The sequence below is a fragment of the Pelophylax lessonae genome (assembly GCF_965119305.1).
Source record: "Pelophylax lessonae genome assembly, chromosome: 5".
Lineage (NCBI taxonomy): Eukaryota > Metazoa > Chordata > Amphibia > Anura > Ranidae > Pelophylax > Pelophylax lessonae.
This window is the reverse complement of record NC_138772.1, coordinates 98953303-98976067: the sequence shown is the minus strand read 5'-3', so window position 1 is coordinate 98976067 and position 22765 is coordinate 98953303. Positions and strand designations below refer to the sequence as shown.

At 41.2% G+C, this 22765-nt stretch overlaps 1 protein-coding gene across 5 annotated transcripts in view; it reads right to left on the bottom strand.

Moving 5' to 3' along the window:
• Nucleotides 1-22765, bottom strand: part of DIP2C (disco interacting protein 2 homolog C) — a 762684-nt gene that overhangs the window by 37594 nt on the left and 702325 nt on the right. For all 5 annotated transcript variants that reach the window (XM_082258569.1, XM_082258570.1, XM_082258572.1 and 2 more), the window contains one exon: nucleotides 1821-1882. In XM_082258569.1, coding sequence (XP_082114695.1) covers nucleotides 1821-1882 — 62 coding nt within the window. The remainder of the gene's footprint in view (nucleotides 1-1820; nucleotides 1883-22765) is intronic.

Sequence of the window (22765 nt, the reverse complement as noted above, 5' to 3'; positions counted from 1 at the left end):
CCATTGGTAACACAATACGCCGCCATGGATTGAAGTTTGCCAATGAACATAAATGATTCAGAGAAGGATAGGGAAAAAATACTGTGGTCAGATGAGACCAAAACTGAGCTCTTTGGCATTAACTCGACTTGCCCTGTTTGGAGGAAGGAAAATGCTGACTATGACCCTAAAAACACCATTCCTACAGTCAAGCACGGAGGTGGAAACATTATGCTTTGGGGCTGTTTCTCTGCTAAAGGTACAGGCTGACCTTGCTGCATAGAGAGGCCAATGGACGGGGCCATGTATTGTAAAATCTTGTGTGAAAACCTTCCTTCCTCAGGCAGAACACTGAAGATGGGTCATGGATGGGTCTTCCAGCATTAAAATGACCCAAAACATACCGCCAAGGCAACAAAGGAGTGGCTCAAGATGAAGCACATTAAGATCATGGAGTGGCCTAGCAAGTCTCCAGACCTTAATCCTATCGACAATTTATTGAGGAATGTAAAGAACTACAAATGGCGCCTCCCTTGTAGTAGGTGAAACATGAATATTAAATAAAAAGTAAAGATGCGGCTGCCATCAATTTGCAAATTAAAATAATAGTAATTTGAGGCGCCGAGTCAAAAAGTGATAAGTGCTAAGTGAATAAATAGGATTAATAAATAAATAAGTGGATTCCAATAATTCATAAAGTGCAAACAATTGCTCAGTAGAAAACTACATATACAGATACATGCAGTCCATAAATTGATAAAGTGCAGCTGTTTTTCTCCGTGCAAAAAAGTCCACAAAAAGAAAGTGACATAAGGTGCTGAGCAAGTCTGTTAGTTGTTGTTTGTACCCGTAGTACAGCCTAGAAAGAATGGTGCGCATTTTGTTCTATCCTGCCTAAAACACATCGACGCTGACTCTAACTGACCCGGATACCAATTTACTTTTTTTGTTCTTTAAATTCTACCCAAAATATGCTGACGGTGACCTTTGATCTCAACCTTGACCCTAAAAATAACTCTGGCAACCTTGATTTTGTAATTTTTTTTTTTTTTAACACTTGGTTTGTTTACAATTCCTCTGCTGCAATAAGATGAAGATACAATGCATATTTCTCTTCATTGAGAAGGGGAAGGAAACCCAGGGATGGGTTCACAGTGACTGACCACTGTGATAGCCAATCAGAGGCTATCACAGCGATGAGGTGACCTGGAACAGGCAGTCCCGGGTCCAGCTCATTAGTACTAGACCTAGGGTTCTCGTTGAGACCCCAGTCTCTGTGCTGGTAGTGCGCTGTGCGGCGTGCTCCCAGCACAAAGGGAGGTACACATACATGTGGCCCCATGGAAAAAAGCCCACTTACGTGAGGCTGCATTTATGTGCACAGTCGGGAACAGATCCCTGTTTTAAAAAACCCTATTATTACCTCTAATGAGTATCTGGGTATGTACACTTTAAGCCCACAGCGACATTTTATAAAGCTGCTTACAGGCCTCCATCATCCTCAAATAAAGAGACCTCTGTTCATCACACTTCAGGACGAAGAACATTCTGATAACCCCAGCGGGGTTATAACAATTGTGGCATGCTCCGCACAATATTGGCTCCTTCCCCTGACCAATGTCAAGTGCCAAAGGAACAAATATTTAAAAAAATTTGAAGAAAGCACACAATAAGAGTCACATCTTTGAAAAGAACAACCATTATAGCAAAAACCACAAGTATTATAGCAAAGCAGATTGAGCCTATTGTTTTCCACCTCTTGTTTGGTACCTATTAGGAAAGCATTAAGACTTTCTATACATATGAACACAGACTTAAAAAAAAAAAAGAGTCCTACATACCGATCATGCCGCAACGCTCTCATGTCCACGTACACAGTTGTGGGATCTGGTCCAGATGTTCCCTGCAACACAATTGGTATTTCAGAGTTAAGGCATTAGGTGATATAACCTTACAACCACAAAATACTAATATAAAGTGGTGTTATACTTATTTTCCAAAAACGAAATAAAAAAACATTATTAGGCAATGTGTTTCTTAAAAATGTCTGTACATGGACTGTGCAATAAGTACATATCAGAATCACCTACATTTTAGAGAAGAGTTAATAGTAATAGTATATAGCAGCCTTTCTCAAACTTCTCAACTCTGAGGAACCCCTATAATAAAGAAACCCCTGCTAAGAGTATCTACAGCTCACATGACATAAGCATTATGGCCAATGGGAAGAATGTTCCTTACATTTGTGGTCACTGGGAAGAATTTCCAGTTACAGATAGCTAAAAGATCATTGTTGTCATTGTTTTTTTTTCATCTGAAAGACAGAAATTGCTCATGGCTCAAGGAAACCCTGGCAATCTCTGGAGGAACCCTAGGGTTCCATTGAACCCTGGTTCAAAATGGCAGGTATATACATTAGGTTTTCCTAAAACTTCTCTGGTACACAAACTAAGTGGTATATACTATTTGAAGACTTTCCTTAAAGAAATATATTGAGGCACTCGGATACAATATTAAAGTTACCAAACAGAAAACAGTTTATCATCAGGATAAACTACTGCTTAAAGTGTCCACTGCTATTTTAGACATAGTGAGAGATAACGGACATGTAGGCATTACAAGGTGCTTGTATGTACCTTTTTTTTTTTTTTTTGTAAAAGAGAAACTATAGTGTGATCATTTTCTAATGAGCCTCTAGAGTAGTGATGGCGAACCTTGGCACCCCAGATGTTTTGGAACTACATTTCCCATGATGCTCATGCACTCTCCAGTGTAGTTGAGAATCGTGGGAAATGTAGTTCCAAAACATCCGGGGTGCCAAGGTTCGCCATCACTGCTCTAGAGCTACATCCTTTATAGAACAAATTAGGCTTTTTAATAAGACAGTTCATCATTTGCAGCTCACTTTGTCCAATGCCTCTAATTAGAAATCTATACAGTATCATAGGAGAAGCGGGTAACTCATTTCATTAAAAAGATCCAGACACTAGACCATTTATTTAAACAACAATCTTCCCATAAGTTTATATGCACATTTAAAGTATTTTATGCAAGTTATTTACCTTTAAAAAAATATATCTACCCTTCTTGGAATGCAATGTCAGCACCCCCTTCACTCTTCTGGCAGCTACATAAAAGGTTTTGTAGGGAGGTGAAGGGAGGGGCAGGGGAGATGGGCCAACACAGACAGTGACTAGACTCTCCCAGAAGAAGAGATCGCAAATGACATGGGCAAGGAGGAGGAGGAACTGTGGCTGTGCTAAAGATTCAACTCTTCTTGAAGAAGTCAAATTTGCCAGTAATTTAAAAGTCACGTTACAAATGAATAGGAAAACCATTTATGTAAAGGGAAAAAAATGCTGCATGCAATCATTTAAATAACCTGGGTTTTCTGTGCTTTTAAATGCAAATTGGTGACAGGGCCTCTCTAAGCGGTGTATGTTTTCTGTATAGATCTGAACACAATGGGAACAAATGACACTTCCTCCCTTTAAAGCACCAAAACAAAGAAGTACAGAGAACTTGCGGACTCTAGAGTGAAACCTCCCGAATTAATGTACTAAGTATGAACAAGACAGTTAGTCACTAACTATAAGTTGTCACACCTTATAGGAACATTACACTTAAAAGGAATGTTTTGGCTTTAGTGGCTGCTGCTTTGTGTCCAGAACTCCAGTGGCAAGGTTACATTTTCAGGTCTTCACACCAGCCACAGCAATTTCAAAGCAGTCCCATTCTCCTGAACTTCCTATTTCATTTGCCTTATGGAAACCCAAGGAGGAAAAATGCTCCTACAGCAGCAGAAGTAGGGGCACTCTCACAATAGGGGGGATAAGTCTCCAAAGTAAGTTACAACTTAACCAGCTTTTCTAGAAAGGTAATCCCCATCTTGTACTTTCCAAAAGGTCTAAAAGGACCACCTACAATTTAAATAGCAGTTTTGGTGGAGTTAGAATTTTTTTTCCAATGCACCTTTTTTATGCAAAAAAAATTAGCAGACAATGTGTCATGAGGAGCTTTGGGCACCTGCATTCTAAACCACAGCTTTTGTTAATTTTTAACCAGATCAAATAAACCGTACAGCACATGAAACTTTAAACAAGTATTCAAAATGTGTGAAGGAATAAAAAAAAACATAAAAAAAAAAAAAAAAGATTTCAGGCTGTATAGATACAATTCTCCAAGCAACATAAGGAAAACCTTCAACCTCTTATTTAATAAAACACACTTCACAGATCCACTACAGCTATGTAGTCAACTGGTAACACAAGGAACAGACATGTAAACCTAGAAGAAAGAGAAGGTAGTAGCATTACCCATAATAATTTAAAGCAGACCCAAGGAAGGTCTGCCAAAAAAAAAAAAAGAAGGTCCATTTCCCTGCCAGCCTCCTGCTGCCCAAAAAATAGTAGAAAAACAGCTTTAAAAATAAATATTCAACAAAAAGATAAAATAATACTTCAATCTTGGCTTCCTGGAGACATGGGTGACATCACTGCTTCCTAGGACAGCTGGGCATTTCACATTCAGTGAGAATGCATCCCTGCCCATTGCAGAAGTGAGTTCTCACATAATTTCAAGTGGCAAGGAGGAAGGAGTAAGGGGCTGTAAGGTCACTTATCTGTTCGATAAGTGCACAAAAAAAAAAAAATCTGTTTATCAAGTCAAAGCTGTAGAGCTGTTGTGTGTCTTGTGCACAAATTCTGTGTTATCTGGAACAACGTATTTAGCCTTCCCAGTTCTTATCTAGGAACTACAAAATGATTAGCCTTTGTGCTGTGAAGATTGTAGAGTGGGATCGTGGGAGTAGTAGCAAAATAAATCTGGGCAGGGCAGACACCACCTTGTCCACAAAAAATGCTGTATATCAGCTTACAACAGGACTGCATGCATTTCTGTCAGATCAGCGGCCATGCTTCTGTACAAGAAGCATCTTTAAAAGGTTAAAACGTGAAAAAATGGGCAAGTATTGCAGAGAAATACTGCAAGTTTTTTTTTCTTTTATTTTGCACGGAAAAAACTTTAAAGTGTATGCAAAGCCAGAGCCAAGCTCTCCTAATGAAAGGTGGGTGAAAGTGCGCTGATAATTAATAACGTGTAAAGCTGCAACCAAGAAACTGTGCCTAGCAAATTGGTATGTGAACAATGGTTGGTGCGCTAAACAAAGATTCAATGTTCAACAAAACTGTTGTAGTGACTCTTCATACAAAAAATAGGTGTACAAAACAAAACATATGTGATAACCAAACGTCAAAATATATACATGTTTCAAAACAAAATCAAAGTCCATCAAGTAGTGACGAAATGATTTGAAGTGTTGTGAAATACAAGTGCTTAAAATAATCCAAAAAGAAGTGATATTAGGTGATATAGGATCCCAACACCGGCTGCCAATCCTGCTTACCAGATATGTATATCTCTTAAGCATTAAGCAAGTACGCTTGCCTCATGTTTATTAATAAACCAAGGATAATGCACTACGGGCGGTCCATTTGCCTTTATTACATGTTATTCACTGGAGCCACCAAGTGAGGTATATCATCCGAAGAGTGATTAGTCCGGTAATCTGGGGATAACTCAGGAGGACACCAATACCACTATCCAATCTAACCAGTGGAAACATCTCATGAGCGCATGTTAACAGATATATCTGGTAAGAGGCTCCATTGTGTGGTCACACCAGGGTGAACTTTGCATGCCATTGCATTTAATTAATGCTTAAGAGATATACATATCTGGTAAACAGGATTGGCAGCCGGTGTTGGGATCCTATATCACCTAATATCACTTCTTTTTGGATTATTTCAAGCACTTGTATTTCACAACACTTCAAATCATTTCGTCACTACTTGATGGACTTTGATTTTGTTTTGAAACATGTATATATTTTGACATTTGGTTATCACATATGTTTTGTTTTATACACCTATTTTTTGTATGAAGAGTCACTACAACAGTTTTGTTGAACATTGAATCTTTGTTTAGTGCACCAACCATTGTTCACAAGCTCTCCTAATGTCTCCTTGTAATGCCACAGGATCAGGTTCCCTCATTAGAAGGTATTCCCTCATCTTGTTCTCTAGCAGCAAATCTAAAATTTTGAGTTTACCTTCACTTGCTGTCTTGGTGACAATGGTCATCAAGACAGATAGATTATCCTCATGGGGAAACAGATAGCCAAACAAACTTGACAAAGTGTCTAACCCTTCCCTACTTCATGAAAAAAAAAAACATTACATACACTAGGGAGGCAAAGAAGGCATGTACTTAAGCAGGACTTTAACTATTGACGTCACTGTCAGCATATCAGGTCAACCAAACTTTGGGACTGCTTCGGTATGTCACATTCTTACCATCATTGATGGTCACAGAGTCATTTTAAGGTTACTGTAAAGTCAGCAGATATGATTGTGTGTCATCAATCACACGACATACAGCTCCTAAGTTTTATTGATTCTTCCACATGTAAATGAGTTGTTAAATCGATGATGTGTCCTTCACAAAAAGATGTAGTTTTTCTGAAGTTACTATGGGTTCATGCTTTGTGGCCAGTTCATATATAAATAAAGCTCAGCAGAACTCCTCTTTAACCACTAGTAGGGTGACCTAACTTCAATATTAAAAATGGTTTTAATTAATTTCACAATTTTAGTGACTTCACGATTAACATGCTTGCCTTGCTGTGCTTGAGTCTCAACTTCAATTCTCACCAAGGACATTATCTGAGTGCTGCCTTTTTATTCCCCCTCGCTTCCTTTTTCTGTGACAACTGTAAAATGTTTAATTTCCCATCACTTCTGTGCCAGTAACGGTGGTCACCAGGACAAATAGAGAGGGTGTACTTCCAGAGTAGGGAATGTAGATATCAGCAAAATCTGACAGGGGTTATAACCCTACCCTGTTCCATCCAAATCTAAAAAAATGTTTTAACTACTTTCCTTCTAGGATTAAGCAATCACTAAAATTACTCAGACCCGGAAAGTTTGGTGGAAACAAGAGAGTAGGCTCACAGGTACATTCATTGATACGTTTTCTCTGTAGCAGAAGCTCACGTAGCAGTATACTATTTTCAACATAGTCAAAGTGTATGTAAACCTGAATCTAGTTTAGCATGTTTGGTCATGTCTAACTGTATACAGTATTCTTGAGCAAATTTATTTTTTGTGAATCTGTTGACAGTAGGAGCACTCAAGGTTTCAGACTGACCACGCTAAGCCATGGTTTTACAAAGTTATGAGTCTGCCTTCACTTGGCTGTTTAGCGTGCCTCCTGCAGACCTGACAGGTTGCCCAATAGCCAAGAGAAGGAGTGTGCATGGCTGGCTGACAACTTTGATGTTAATAGGAACCTGTGGCCTAGTAAAAATCATCCTGAAACAAAACTGCTGTTACTGGCAAGTTCTCTCTGTAAAAAAAACTTTACAATGGGGCATGTTGCTAAACATACTGAAAATAGATTTTGGGTTTACATATGCTTTAAAAGAGAAGTGCCAGATTAAAAAAATCAAACCTACATACTCACTTAGATGACTGCAGCATAGATCCGAACTGCAGCTCTCCCCCACAGGCCCTACACTGAGAACTGAGTGGTCAAAGACCAATGATCGTGCAGTTCTTGGGTCTGCTCAGAGCAGAGAGTGGTGATGGTCAATCACTGCTCTGTGGTCTGCCCCTCCAGCACTCTCTGGAGTGCTGAGTTGTACAGGAGGCAATAGCGGCTGGCTTAGGCAGTGGCATGCTGAGAGGCTGTGCCAGCGGCTGGTCGAGCATCTGGGTGGAACCCATATTGTTGGGATGCTAGGAGACTGGGCCCACTCTGTGACGTCAGCCCGCTGTCGGCTGAATCTGGGTCAAGGGAGATGCAGAACTAAGTGCACACCTGTAACCCACATGAGAAGTATGACCAAAAGGGCTTTGGCCATACTTCTCCTTTATGGCAGTTTTAAAGCTCTGCTACAGAAAGGAAAGACAAACTAAGTTGATAGGGGGTCTAATGTTACACAGAGATATGTTCCACGTGTATCTAAACATAATAAACCCCCTATGCACATAGAAATGTTTGCAAAAATATTTCTATGTCAATAATGCATAATCATTATCAGTTGCAAACATAGTTAAAACAGAGGCTAAGATGGCAGCTTCCTTGGCTGCAAAGGATAGAAGGGTTTAATTCTGCTTTAAGGATGACATACTTGCAGAGATGGACAGTAAGGAAATTTATATTTAAAGTTTTGATCCCTCCAAAAGGATCACTGCAGCTATGAGCTGCACGCATAGTTTACTCAAAGGCTGTTGAACTGCATACAAATAACACACAGCGCTTTTTGGAGCATACAAGAAAAGAAAAATTCAGCTGATGCTCAAAATTAATACTGTACTGTAAAAAGTATCTGGAAAGTTTATTAGTACAGCTGTGCTTACAATGAACAATAACAGGAGAGGTGGGAAACTTTGGAAATAACACTCTGAGCTTGTCAGCATTGTTAAAGTTAAGCTCGAAGTAACCACCCAGGCAAAAGTCGAAATACATACAGTATATAAGAGAACTATTTTAACTCTGTGCAGCTCATTTGTGATTTAGGGAATTATCCTAAACTGGGAACTCCTATACAGTAGTATAAAAGCTTGGTCAAAACAAAACCTTGCCTGTTAATTGGACAAAGAAGGAACAGCAGCAACCCAATGCAGTAATTCCCCTGCTCACCAATTTTAACCCAACTTCAACTATAAAAGGACCTGACTGGCAGATGCTGGCTATCCCTCTTTTAGTTTGGGTTATTGGAGGCTCATATCAGGACAAATTTAGGTACTAGTTGTATTTAAGTATACCATATTTTTTTACCTGGAGTTCAGCTTCAATTCAATCATGTAGCAAAGAGCAATGGTATGCATTTAGTTATAGCTTTCTATTTTTAACTTACACTGGGCTAACGATATTAAATTGATGACAATTTTGATTGGTATACACTAAATACTCTGTTTTGATCTATTACTAAATAAAGGCTTATGAAAACTAGAGGGCTTACTGCTCTTCAATCTTTGACAGGTTCTGAGAGCTCCAAAATCAATTTTCCAAGTTACATAGACAATGCTGGGCTATAGTTTGTTTAAAAATGCACAACCAATAAACACAGTAATGTTATAAACAGATATTAATAAAGTGAAAATCTAGACATATAAGTAAAAAACACAAGTGGATACTGAATAATATGCTTTGCACCTTTATGGAAATGGACTGATTTACATGTAGGGGAACCTCGATTTTATCTGTGGCTATGCAAGTTATAGCCAGTAATACCACAGCTACATATATTGCAGCACAGTGAGAGGAGACCAGACATGGAGGGAGAGACATTAAAGTCATAAAGATACAAAAAGGCAGCAATAAATCATCAGAAATGTAGACTGTGCTTAATCTGCACAAAAATAAGTATAACAAATTACTTCTGGCCGATCATATTTAATAAAAACAAGTCCCTTAAGACTTAAAAGGTCAGCCCAGTCAAAATTGAAGCCAGTTGAATGGCTCATCCACTGTCTTCGTCCTGAGTACTCCTTTAGTGTGATCTCTCCATTGTCCCCGATGATTCTATACATTGTGTATAGTATACTACCATAGAATGAGACTTTGTGGTAGAGAGAGAACAAGGACCTGTTGCAGAGAGATGTCACTACCATTATTTTCCAGTAATACGAAAACAGTAGATAGGTTCAGTCCACCAGCATTACCCCTAGGGGGTTAGAATGGCTTTATTCTTTAAACAACGTAACTAATTTAAAGCAATAGTGCTTTATCACAATGCGTGCTGTCTCAATGTGTAGTCTCCCCTTCACTAGGAAGCTTATAGGCGGGTATTTAGGGAACATGAAAATCCCCTACCTGCTCAGCCAGTTTCCCCAGCCTGTGTGGCTATAGCAGCAGGGATTGCAAAGGGATGAGTGAAGGTACAGTAAGGAACAGGTGGAGAAAATGAGAAGGAGAAGGAAACATACACAAGTCAAAAGGAAACGGGTGACGTAAGGAAAACGCCAGAAGCAGGGAGTAAAGAAAAACAAAACAAAAACAAATGTCAAATATAGAAACTGTATTAAATGAAGAAAAAAAATTAGAACAGTTAAAGTAACAAAAAAGAATTTATCTGTAAAAGATTTAAATAACCAAAAGATGAAATAATGTCTACAAGTTTAGTAGAGACAGTTATGAACATTTGATGCCTAAGCAACATTTGATGTTGAAACACACCTCTAAAACAAACACAGTGAAGCAACATGTAGCCGACATATTTAATACGGACAAACTTAAGCTGGTAATACACAAGGGATCCTGATTATTCTCAATGAAATATCAGGCCCTTGAAAAACTTCTGTTTATCCAACATGCACGCACACAGTTCGGTACACTGCTGACTTATCTGGCATAACAAGCAAACAAAAATGTCCAAACCAATGAGCCTTCCTAGGTCGTTGATACTCATTTATATCCTATAGGCTATAAGGAAGCCCATAGATATGGGAACTGTTTACGGAAAGTGCAAAAAAACATTCATGCCGTTGTTGGGCCACCACAGCTTCTCTTTACCTCAGGTGACAATGATGTACCATGTACACGCAGGAAAAGTAAATAAAGGGAATGATTCTCCAACTGTTTTCAGTAATTCTATGTTGTAAAGCAATTGTTGTTGATGTTAATATTTAAAAGGCCCAATAATGAGAACTGGCAATTTTTTTTTTTATTTCCATTAGTTTTTAAACATACAGAAAAAGGAGTACAGGACTAATATTAAGGTTGCAAAAGTACAAAAATTCCAAAACACAGAGGAAAGATATAGTAAATAAACCTCTAGCGAAAGCAAACAGTAGGGTATCACCTAGAGCTGCGCTAACTTTGACTGGTCAGAACCTCCACTTGGGACCAGGTAGCAGGAATGATGAATACACCTCAAGAACAAGTGACTTCAAGGTATGCTTTCAGAAAATAACAGTCTAATTTATATAAAATTATATTTAGAAGCTTGTTCAAAAAGAAGCATTCTTCACAAAAATTGAGACCTTTTCCATATCGACCAAAATGTTTTAGCTCTGATTTTCTTGCAATGTGAATGAGGTTACCATCAGCAGACCATTAGCACTAAGTGGAGGTTTTACTGATAAAAACATGGTATATCAACTGAAACAACCTTCAAAGCCTGAATAACTGACCACTGAAAGGCCTGGTTCCTCAACTATAAAACACACACTACTATGAGCTTGATATAAAAACTTTTGGGTGGGTTGCCTAGGATCTATAGATCTAGCTATTGTTTTCACTCATGGGCAGGACAGTAGCTAAGTGGTTAGCACCTCTGCCTAGTAGAACTAGAGTTGTGGGTTCAAACCCAAATATGTTACTACTTGCTTGGAGTTTGCATGTTCTTCTTGTGCCTGTGTGGATTTCCTTTATGTACTCTGGTTTCCTCCCACACTTCAAAGACATGCTGGTAGGTTAATTGTTTCCGGTCTAAATTGGCCCTAGTATGTGTATGTATGAATGTTAGGGAACTTGGATTGTAAGCTCCTTGAGGGCAGTGTTTGATGTGAATGTACAAAATATATATGTGTAGAGTGCTTTGTAAAAATTGTTGGTGCTCTAGAAGTACCTAAAATTAAAAAAATTGGATTTTTGACTTACCGTAAAATCCAATTCTCTGATGTTCAATGACGGACACAGCTCCTGATCTTCTTGACCGTTGGGTAATACTGATCACTACAGGAGTAGAACACTAGACAGAAAAATAACTTGACTACGCCTATGGGCAGTCCCAGGAGGTATACTCCCCGTCTCTGTTATTGGTACTCAGTTTTGTTACAAGCAGTGTCAGAAGTAATACAACTCCATAGAGAGGTGGATGCTGTGTCCATCAATGAACATCAGAGAATTGGAATGTACGGAAAGTCAAAATTCACATTTTCTCTTTTGTTCATTGACGGACACAGCTCCTGATCTTCTTGACCATTGGGACATCCCAAAGCAGTGTCAAACATGAGGGGCCGGGAACAGCAAGAAAAAATTCCCAAGGCTAAACCGTAGCCAACCAGGTAACAGGAGCTCAAACAAAATAACTGGAGCCCACCTTAAAAACATTACACCTCAAAAAGGGAATAAGCCCCCTATACAGCAGCCTGCAAAACCTTGTTTCCAAAAGAGGCATCTACAGATGACAACACATCCACTTTATAAAACTTTGTGAAAGTATGCACCGACGACCAAGTAGACGCCTTGCACACCTGCATTACTGACGCCTGATGACGAAAGGCCCAAGAAGCACTAAGTACCCGCATAGAGTGTGCCTTTAAAGGGAAAGGAGGAACCTAACGCTTAATCGAATAGGCCTGAGACACTGTCTGTCTGACCCATCTAGAAATGGTCGCAGATGAAGCAGACAGTCCTTTTCAAGGCCCACATGTAAGCACAAATAGTGAGTCTGACTTCCTAAAAGACTCCGTAGCTGCCAGGTACACCCTAATAGCCCAAACCACATCCAGGGAATGCAATGCAATTTCCTTAGGATGTTTTGGCCTTGGACACAGGGAAGGTAACACAATAACCTCATTCAGATGGAAATCAGAGACAACTTTTGGAAAGAACGACGGAGAGGGGCGAAGAACCACCTTATCCTTGTGAATCACCAAATAAGGGGAATGACATGACAATGCCGCCAATTCCGATACCCTGCGCACAGAGGCGATAGCCACCAAAAAGGTCATCGTCTGAGATAGCATAAGCAGGGGAATCTCCTGAATGTTCTCAAAGGGAGGCTTCTGGAGAGCTAAAAGCACCAAGTTCAGATCCCAAGGCGGTAGTGGGGCCTGCACTGGTGGAGTCAAATTTTGAACCCCCTGAATAAAAGTACGCATCAGGGAGTGCGTGGCCAAGGGTCATTGAAAGAAGACCGCCAAAGCCGATACCTGACCCTTAATGGTACTCCAGGCCAATTTCTGCTCAACCCCCCATTGAAGGAAGGTCAAGACCGGAGCCACCGAAAAACAGCGAGGGTGAACACCAAGCAACTCGTACTCTTTCCACGTACAATGATAGATCTTCCTAGAAGTAGACTTCCTAGCCTTCAGAAGTGTGGGAATCACCAACCCAGACAAACCTCTATCCTTCAGCACCTGGCTTTCAACAGCCAGGCCGTCAAAGCCATGGACTGTAAAGCAGGATGGAAGATCGGTCCTTGGGACAGCAGATTCTCCCTGAGAGGTAGTCTCCAAGGGGCGTCGGCAACCAGTCGAACCAGGTCGGCGTACCAAGACTGGCGAGGTCAATCTGGGGGCCACTAGAATGACCAAAATTTCTTCTGCCTCGATCCTGCGCAAGAGTCTCGGCAGAAGCTTGAGAGGAGGGAAGGTTTAAGTCAAACGAAACTGGCCCCAGGGGGCCACCAGCGCATCTGTGGCATACGCTAGCGGATCCCATGACTATGCCACAAACCTGTGCACCTTCCTTTTGAGGTGAGACGCCAACAGATCCACTTGGTGGTGCCCCACTGAGACACAGCTGATGAAACACCCTTGGATTAAGGGACTACTCCCCTTGGTCCAACGCCTGCCGACTGAGATAATCTGCCTGCCAATTTTCCACCCCTGATATGTGTACGGTGGAGAGGGCCGGAACAAATTGTTCTGCCTACTGAAGAATGCCGGCTACCTTCAAAGCTGCCAATACACTTCTTGGTCCACCCTGGTGATTGACATAAGCCACAGCAGTGGCATTTTCAGATTGGATTTGCACCGGAAACCCCTGAAAGCGATTCATCCAGTAATTCAGGCACAGCCTGATCGCTCTGAGTTCAAGGACATTGATCGGGAGTCTGGACTCTTCAATTGTCCAAACTCCCTGAGCGGAGTGCTGATCCAGGACACCTCCCCACCCGGACAGATTGGCATCCGTAGTGACCACTGTCCAATACAGGGGGAGAAAAGATTTGCCCTGGCAAAGAGCTGGAGAGCAAAGCCACAGATCAGAGACCTTTTTGTTTTTTCGGCTCACCTGGATCTGATTATCCATAGACTTCGGACACTTGTCCCAATTGGCTAAGATCTCCCTTTGCAGGGACCTCCTATGGAACTGTGCAAAAGGGACAGCTTTGAAGGTAGAAACCATGGGAGGAAGAACTGTGTCAAACGTTTACGAATACGCAATGGTCTCAAGCCCTTAAATATTCCTATAAGATATCCCAGTGTGTTAACTATTGGGAATTAACATATAAAATTCTATCTAGATGGTATCTTACTCCTTATGGACCACTGTGTTGGCGAATGTGCGGACAAACGGGCAATTTATACCACACATTATGGGCTTGTAAAAATCTAACAAGCTTTTGGAATCAAATTTTCAATTTTATAGGAACATTAACAGGCACAGTTATTGAACCAAACCCGGCATTAACCCTTTTAAATCTGGGGATAGATAGATATCCGATAAAGATACGATGGATTATAGCCCATATATTGGTAGCTGCAAGGTTAACGATAACTAGACAGTGGAAAAGCATCAAAGTCCCTAAATTAGCGGAAGCAATAACATCTGTTAGATTAACGTATGAGTACGAAAAGGCATTGGCATTGCGTTTTAACACAATGCCGATGTTCTTAAAAAATTGGGAATTACGGACCATTTAGATTGGCTATTAATGACTAGCAAGGATTTAAATTCCAAGGAGGAAATTGTGTATTCCAATTGCTCTGAGTGAATATGAACACTAATGGTGCCGATTATTTCTTGCCTATGTTTTATGTATATATCTTTGTATTGAAGGAATTGTAGATGAATACTCCCTTTTTTTTTTCTCTCTTTTCTCTTCTTTTTGGTTGGGATTTTTTATTTGTATTGTAAAAAGAAATTAATAAAAAGATTTAAATCGAAGGTAGAAGTCGCTTCTCGGCCTTTTGGCTAAGATCAAGTGTAGTATCTGTTCTTATCAGTTGGTATGGACCCTGAGGGTTAGTATCGGCAGGGGCTGAAATGAACCGGGGCGCTCCAGACGTCACTGGGGGACCGGGAAGTAGGCACTGTCAGAGAAAGCCGGATGGGTCTGTTGCCTTCTGATTTGAATGGGTCCGCCCCTGTCAGTTTGAAGGGAGCGGGAAAGCCGGTTTCGCCAGTTTTCCGGTTAGTACTGCTCCTGGATGTGATTGGTAAGGAATGGCGGATGGTGGTGGGGGAACCTTTCCTCCTGGGTTGAATCTGGCCTTGCAAAAGGCTTGTCCCCAGTTGAAGGCAGGTTCTCCCTAAGCTGTCTAAAATTCTGATGCCTCCTGATGGGATAGGGCTACACTGGGTCTGGCCGGGGGCTGAGACCGAAAAAGCCCGTGGTGTACGTGCCCCTGGGGTGGCAGCCCAGGGGTGCCTCAATCTCACTGGTGAGGGGCAGCTCACCTGAGTTTTGTGGCACCTTGGTCACTGCACCATCACACTTTTTCAAGCACCTGCCTCTTGGGGTGGGCCTTTTGGCCAACACCAGAGGAATTTTTTATTCCTGGCCGGGGGGCCTGCCAAGGTTTTTCACTTTGGCACTACCCTGCACTTCTCCACTTCCCCTTTCCCCACTCTGTTTTTCTTTGTTGTGTGTCACGTTTGTCCCTTTTTTTTTTTTGTTGGTTGAGCACTTGCACGACTTTGATGGCGTAGGTCCTCGGGCCTGCCCTGTAAGTCTTGGGAGGGGGTGGATATGGCCTTTTGGCTTAGTTCGCCCTCTCCCATGGGGTCTCCCTTCGGGGGAGCCCTACCTAGTACTCGGGGTGGGCTGTTTCGGCAGTCCCCCTGAAGAATGGGGTCCGCCCGGTTTCGGCTGGGTGGACCTAAGTGAGTACCTCAGTCCCTGTCAGGAGCTTCGCGCCCCGGGGGATCAGGGTCAGGGCCCTTCCTCTTCGGAGGAGGGCCATGTGTGTACGCCTTGTGCACTTTTTTGTGTGTCCACGTTTGCGTGTGTGCACTTTTTTATGCACCGGGTGTTAAGTCTTTTGAGTGTGTTTCACACACCACGGGCTTTAAAAAAAAAAAAAAATGTGCCAATAGATGACTGATGGTAACAAGAAAATTCTGAAAAAGTGGGCAGGGCTAGACCCATTAAGATGGTGAATTGTAAAAATAGATAAAAAAAAAAAAAGAGATAAAAAAAGAGGGTTATCTAAACACATACAGAGCACCCAGCACATATGTCTTGGCTAGAAATGGTAAAATGGTGAACTTTTGCTTAAGGTTCAATCCTTAAAACAGCAAATCCTGTTACAGATTCTAGCAGAAATACAGAATCAATTTTTTTTTCTGAAGCATTCAATGAAACCAGTACGGAGGGTAATATGAAGCCTGCCATTACTGACAGCCTTCTGAAAATGCTAATTGCCCAGCTACTTCTGCTTTCAGCCTGTAAATGCTGTATTTAGGAGCGGCCTATCACTTGCCATACTTTGAACTTCACACATGCTCCATTAATCAAAAAAAACGTATCAGGTATTATATTGTGTTATTGAAATCAACACTTTTGGATCGAGTAGAGAAGATGTCAGATTTTTGTTGCTATTTGTATCCATTTGGGGGATTTTTCTCTTCACTTCTTGCTGTGTCTAGCACCTGTCCACTGGACAGAATGTAAAGGGGAAATATCCCCAAAAGAGTAACAGACAAAAATAAACCAGACATGTTTCAAAATTCTCCAGTCTATCCAAAGTCAAGAGAAAAAAAAATGGGATTCAGTTGGAGTTTAACTGCTCCCCAGCCATAATCTGTAGATTAAAGAATTCTTGCACAAAGTCCCATGCTGAGGATATGTTAATCTATGTTCCGATTTTGACAACTACTTTCTGATACTGCATGGCTACTAGCTGCCAAACTTGACTGTGAAAGCTTTGGTTCCAACTAATGATAAGGAACCAATTTAGAATGATTCCCAATTATGTGATTCATTTGATAGTAATGGCATAGTGATCCCATGCATGTTAAAGACTTCATTCAGGAAAAAAAAAAATAGTATTGGAATGCAGAGGCTACAGCAGCCTCTCAGTATGGCTCTGTTTGATACTGCAACTGTCTGATACAAGTACAGTAAAAACATTTTTATTTAAGTTTAGGTAGGCAAATAAGACAGACTTATTGTTAAGGTAACTGACACATACCAACGCTGCAAGATATAGCCTTGGCATTTTGCTTTTTACGGCCATGCATTTTAGAATATATACAGTATCTCACAAAAGTGAGTACATCCCTCACATTTTTTTTAAATTAAAATCTTTTTTTATATCTTTTCATGTGCTGTCCCCTCAAAATAACTCAACACACAGCCATTAAGGTCTAAACCGCTGGCAAAAAAGCGAGTACACCCCTAAGTTAAAATGTCCAAATTGGGCCCAGTTAGCCATTTTCCCTCCCCGGTGCCATGTGACTCAATGTTACAAGGTTTCAGATGTGACTGGGGAGCAGTTGTGTTAAATTTGGTGTTATCGCTCTCACTCTCTCATACTGGTCACTGGAAGTTTAACATGGCACCTCATGGCAAAAAACTCTGAGGATCTGAAAAAAAGAATTGTTGCTCTACATAAAGATGGCCTAGGCTATAAGATGATTACCAAGACCCTGAAACTGAGCTGCAGCACAGTGGCCAAGATCATACAGCGGTTTAACAGGACAGGTTTCACTCACAACAGGCCTCGCCATGGTCGACCATAGAAGTTGATTGCACGTGCTCAGCGTCGTATCCAGAGGTTGTCTTTGGGAAACAGACGCATGAGTGCTGCCAGCATTGCTGCAGAAGTTGAAGGGGTGGGGGGGTCAGCCTGTCAGTGCTCAGACCATACGCCGCACACTGCATCAAATTGGTCTGCATGGCTGTCATCCCAGAAGGAAGCCTCTTCTGAAGATAATGCACAAGAAAGGCCGCAAACAGTTTGCTGTAGACAAGAAGACCAAGATACATTTTTTTGGGTCAGATGGTGTCAAGCATGTGTTGCGGCAACCAGGTGAGCAGTACAAAGACAAGTGTGTCTTGCCTACAGTCAAGCATGGTGGTGGGAGTGTCATGGTCTGGGGCTGCATGAGTGCTGCCAGCACTGGGGAGCTACAGTTTATTGAGGGAACCATGAATGCCAACATGTACTGTGACACATTGAAGCAGAGCATGATCCCCTCCCTTTGGAGACTGAGCTGCAGGGCAGTATTCCAACATAAAAAATAAATAAATAATGGTGGCCACACAAAATATTGGCACTTTGGGCCCAATTTGGACATTTCCACTTAGGAGTGTACTCACTTTTGTTGCTAGTGGTTTAGACATTAATGGCTGTGTGTTGAAGTATTTTGAGGGGACAGCAAAGTTACACTGTTAAGAAATTACACTTTGCTACAATGTAAAGTAGTGAGTGTACAGTTTGTATAAGTTTTGTCACATGAAAAGATATAATAAAAGATTAAAAAAAAATGTAATGGGGTGTACTCACTTTTGTGTGATACTGTATGTATACACTCACAGGCCACTTTATTAGGTATACCTGTTCAATTGCTTGGTAACACAAATTGCTAATCAGCCAATCACATGAGAGCAACTCAATGCATTCAGGCATCTAGAGGTGGCGAAGATGACTTGCTGAGATTTAAACTGTTTCCCTCCAGATGAAGCCACGTGTGTTGGTGCCGTAACGCCTAGAGGTTGAGCTTGGCGGCGGGAGTTTTTAATGTATCACATGAGAAGCTGGATTTTATTATATGCTTGTTTTTTAACTAATGAATGCGAGTGCATTTTATGAAGTGGGTTCTGTTTGGTGTGTCAAGCTTAATAACCCAGGTACTGCACTATTGAATGCTGTTTTTTCTGTTTGTCGTCTATGACCTATGTGTGAGCTGTGTGGAGCCATCTTGGAGCAGGAATTCCATTGTTCTTAAAGGAACATGAACACCAGAGTTTGGCCTATCAGACTGATAACATTTATGCTTTGTTGATCCTTAGGGGTCTAAAATGGAGGTAAGCTTGTACTTAACTTGGGGAAAGGAGCACAAGTGGAAAATTGCAATTAGAGGACAATCTTCTCCTTAAGTGAATGTAAATGTAGGCAGTCCAAACCCCCACAGCTAAAGACCAAGAGTCAAGTCTATATGGCATATGGTTACCTTGCACTGATGTAAATTGTTGGTACCCAGTGCAGTTCCCAGAACACTTCCCAGTCACATGGATTAGTTTAGGGTCATTACTTACAAGTCCCCAGGACAGCTGCTACATTCCAGCTTCCTCTGGAAACGGTCCAGTAAGTCAGCACCCCTCCAGACCAGGTCTCTTGTGGTGAGGTTCTGCAAACAGGTTCAAGCAGAGCTCATCTAGGCCCTCCGCTTTGGCACTTCTAGGGCCTCAAGAGCAGTTGTATGGTCCATTCGCTGCCTGAGTGCGGCAGCCCCCATGAGGCGGGAACCCTCCAGGCGAGAAGGAACCCTACTCCCAAGACACTCAGAGAATTTAAAACCATTCCGGCCCCCTGATGGACACTCCTCTCCAGGGATTGGCTGGAACTTGGAGGATGAATACATATTCAGGCTGGTCGATTTGAATCTCCTGCCCTAAACTCTGGATGCCTATTTCAGAGACGGGGGGAGGCAATCAAATTCCCAGCCCGTGAAACCCCGAACAGGCCAGGAGAAATGATCACTGTTCCCTTGATTGCAAAAGGAGTTAAAAACTAAATTTACCTAGCATTCTATGCTAGGAGGTGCTACATCTACAATCCCAAAAAAAGTTGGGATGCTGTGTAAATTTGACCTAAAAACAGAATGTAATAATTTGCAAATTTCATAAAATTATATTTTTTCACAATAGAAAACATACCAAATGTTTAAACTGAGAAAATCTACTTATTTAAGACAAAAACATGAGATTATCTGAATTATGTACTGTAGATGATGATATATTTAAAGTCTTTGCAATTTTAAGAGGAACATTATTCTATATGGTTTGAAAATTTTTAGGTACAGCTTTTCACAGGTTGGTTAAATTTTGCCCATCTTTACTTCTGAGACACTCTGACTCTCCGAGATGCCCTTTTATACCAAGTCATGTTACTGACCTGTTGCCAATAACCTAATTAGTTACAAAATGTACCACTTACTTTGCCATCTTTCCGTTGCCCTGTCCTAACTTTTTTGAGATGGGTTGCTACCATCAATTTCAAAATGACCGTATTTTTTTCTTAACCACTTACCGCATACTAACGTAGGTCTACGTCAGTAAACTTTGCGGTAGTGTACCGGGATGATGCCTCTAGCTAGAGGCACCATCCCGGTACCGTGGTTTAGAGCCGACGGTTGGCTTTCCGTCGGTACCGACCGATGCGGCTCGGGAGCCGCTCGATCGGTACCCGGGGGGGCGGGAGGGGACGTCCCCCCCCCTCCCGCCGCCTTCCGTGGCTTTGCCCGGGGCTCCCGTTCCACCGGGAGCCCCGAGCACCCAGCCGGCACGTCCGCCGGCTGGATGGAGTCCCGATGAATGCCGGAAACGGCATCGATCGGGTCTCCGATGACGTAACCCGGAGGCGGCGTCCATGACGTCACTTCCGGGTTACTGTGCTGCAAAAGGCGGCAAATTTGAAAAACGGCTGTATGCAAAAATGCCGTTTTCGGCGTTTTGCATACAGGGAAGTGTAGTGGAGGGGTCTAGGGTCTTTTAGACCCTCGATCCCTCCATAAAGTGTACCTGTCACTACATATTGGTGTCACAAGGGATGTTTACATTGCTTGTGACAGCAATAAAAGTGATCAGATTTTTTTTTTTTTTTTAAAACTTTAATAAAGTTAAAAAAATAAATAAAATAAATGGGAAAATAAAAAAAAAAAAAAATTTAGCCGCCCCCGTCACCGTTAGCTCGCGCACAAAAAAAAACGTATACGGAAGTCGAGCCGCAAATGAAATCGCTGTTCAAACCACACATGTGAGGTATCGCCGCGATCGCCAGAGCGTGAGCAATAATTTAAAAAAAAGAGCTACACTCTTAACTCTAAACTGGTAACCGTTACATAAATTTAAAGCGTCGCAGATTGAGATCTCTTTTGACCGTAGTTTGTCGCGATCCCACGGGGGGGCGCAATTTTAAACCGTAACATGTTGGGTATCTATTTACTCGGCGTGACATGTTCTTTCACAATATACAAAAAAAATGGGCTAACTTTACTGTTTAGTATTTTTTAAAATTAGTGAAATGTGATTTTTCAAAAATTTTCCAAAAAAATGGCGCTTTAAAGACCGCTGCGCAAATACCGCGTGATAAAAAATATTACAATGACCGACATTTTATTCTCCAGAGTCTTTGCTAAAAAAATATATATAATGTTTGGGGGTTCTAAGTAGTTTTCTAGGAAAAAATACTGATTTAAACTTGTAAACAAAAAGTGTCCGAAATAGGGCTGGGGCTTAAGTGGTTAAATTGGTACAGTTTATGAGTTTAAACATTTGATGTGTTTTCTATTTTCTATTGTGAAGAAAATATGGATTTATGAGATATGCAAATCATTGCATTCTGTTTTTATGTAGATTTTACACAGTGATTCACATTTTTTGACTGGGGATTGTGTGTATATTTACTGTCTATACAAACACACACATGCATACACACATACTGTATATACTGTTCCTTTCTATCTAAGTCCATAAGGCTGCTCTTCTTAACCCCTTTGTGCCCAAGGGTAAAACAAAGCTAAATCCCTAAGCACAATTTTAAAACTTTGACATGTGTTCGTAAAACTGTATATGTTATCAAAACTACTTTGTGCATCCAGGTGCATTATACCTTGCTTTTTTCAGGACAAATTGGGCTTTCTTTTGGAGGTAAATGGTAATGGATATTTCCTGATTTTATTTTTCTATTATCAAAGGAATACTGGCCCAAAATAGTACATTTTTGTAAATTTATATTTTTTGCTATTACTATAACCTTCCACCAAAGATCAACCAAAATTAAATTTTCCTACTCCTGACAATCGCAGCGATACCACATATGTGTGTGTTATTTGTTGTTTGTACCCATAGTACAGCCCAAAAACAATAGTGCCCATTTTGTTTGGTTTTATATCCTACCTAAAACAAAAACAATAGTGCCTGCCCATTTTGTTTTTATTCTACTTAAAACACAGACATAAAAAAAAAAAAATTCTGACCCTGACCCAAACACTAACCCTTTTTTACACACACTTTTTTTTTTCTCTGCAAGGAGAAAGAGATACTAAGTATCTCTTTCCTCCATTCACAGAGAAAGAAAACGGGGGGCGGTCTTCACAGTGACTGAGCATTGTGCTAGCAAATCAGGGGCTTTTAGAGCGATCAGGTGACCTGGAATCGGGAGATCCGGGTCCCGATTGTTAGTACAGGGCCTGGGGCTCTCCCTGTGCCGCACGGCACGCTCCCACCACAAAAGGGGATATGCAAATATGCGGCCCCACAAAAAAAAGCCCAGTCCAGTGGGGCTGCATATTTGCATACGGTCGACATCAAATGGTAAACAGATTATGCTAAATAACGTCCTGGGTATGCATGCAGCCACTAGCATTTGTAACTATAGAAGTTGGAATCAAGAGCTCCGTTTCAGTGTTTGCTGCTGATACCAAATTATGCAAGAAAATAACTTTGGCACAGTATATAGCTTTATTACAGGAAGACGTTAATAATATAGGGGTTTGGGCATCTACATGGCAGATCCGGTTTAATATTCAAAAATGTAAAGTTATGCACTCTGGCCCCAAAATATGCTTAAAAATACATATTAGGAGGAATTTGGAGATG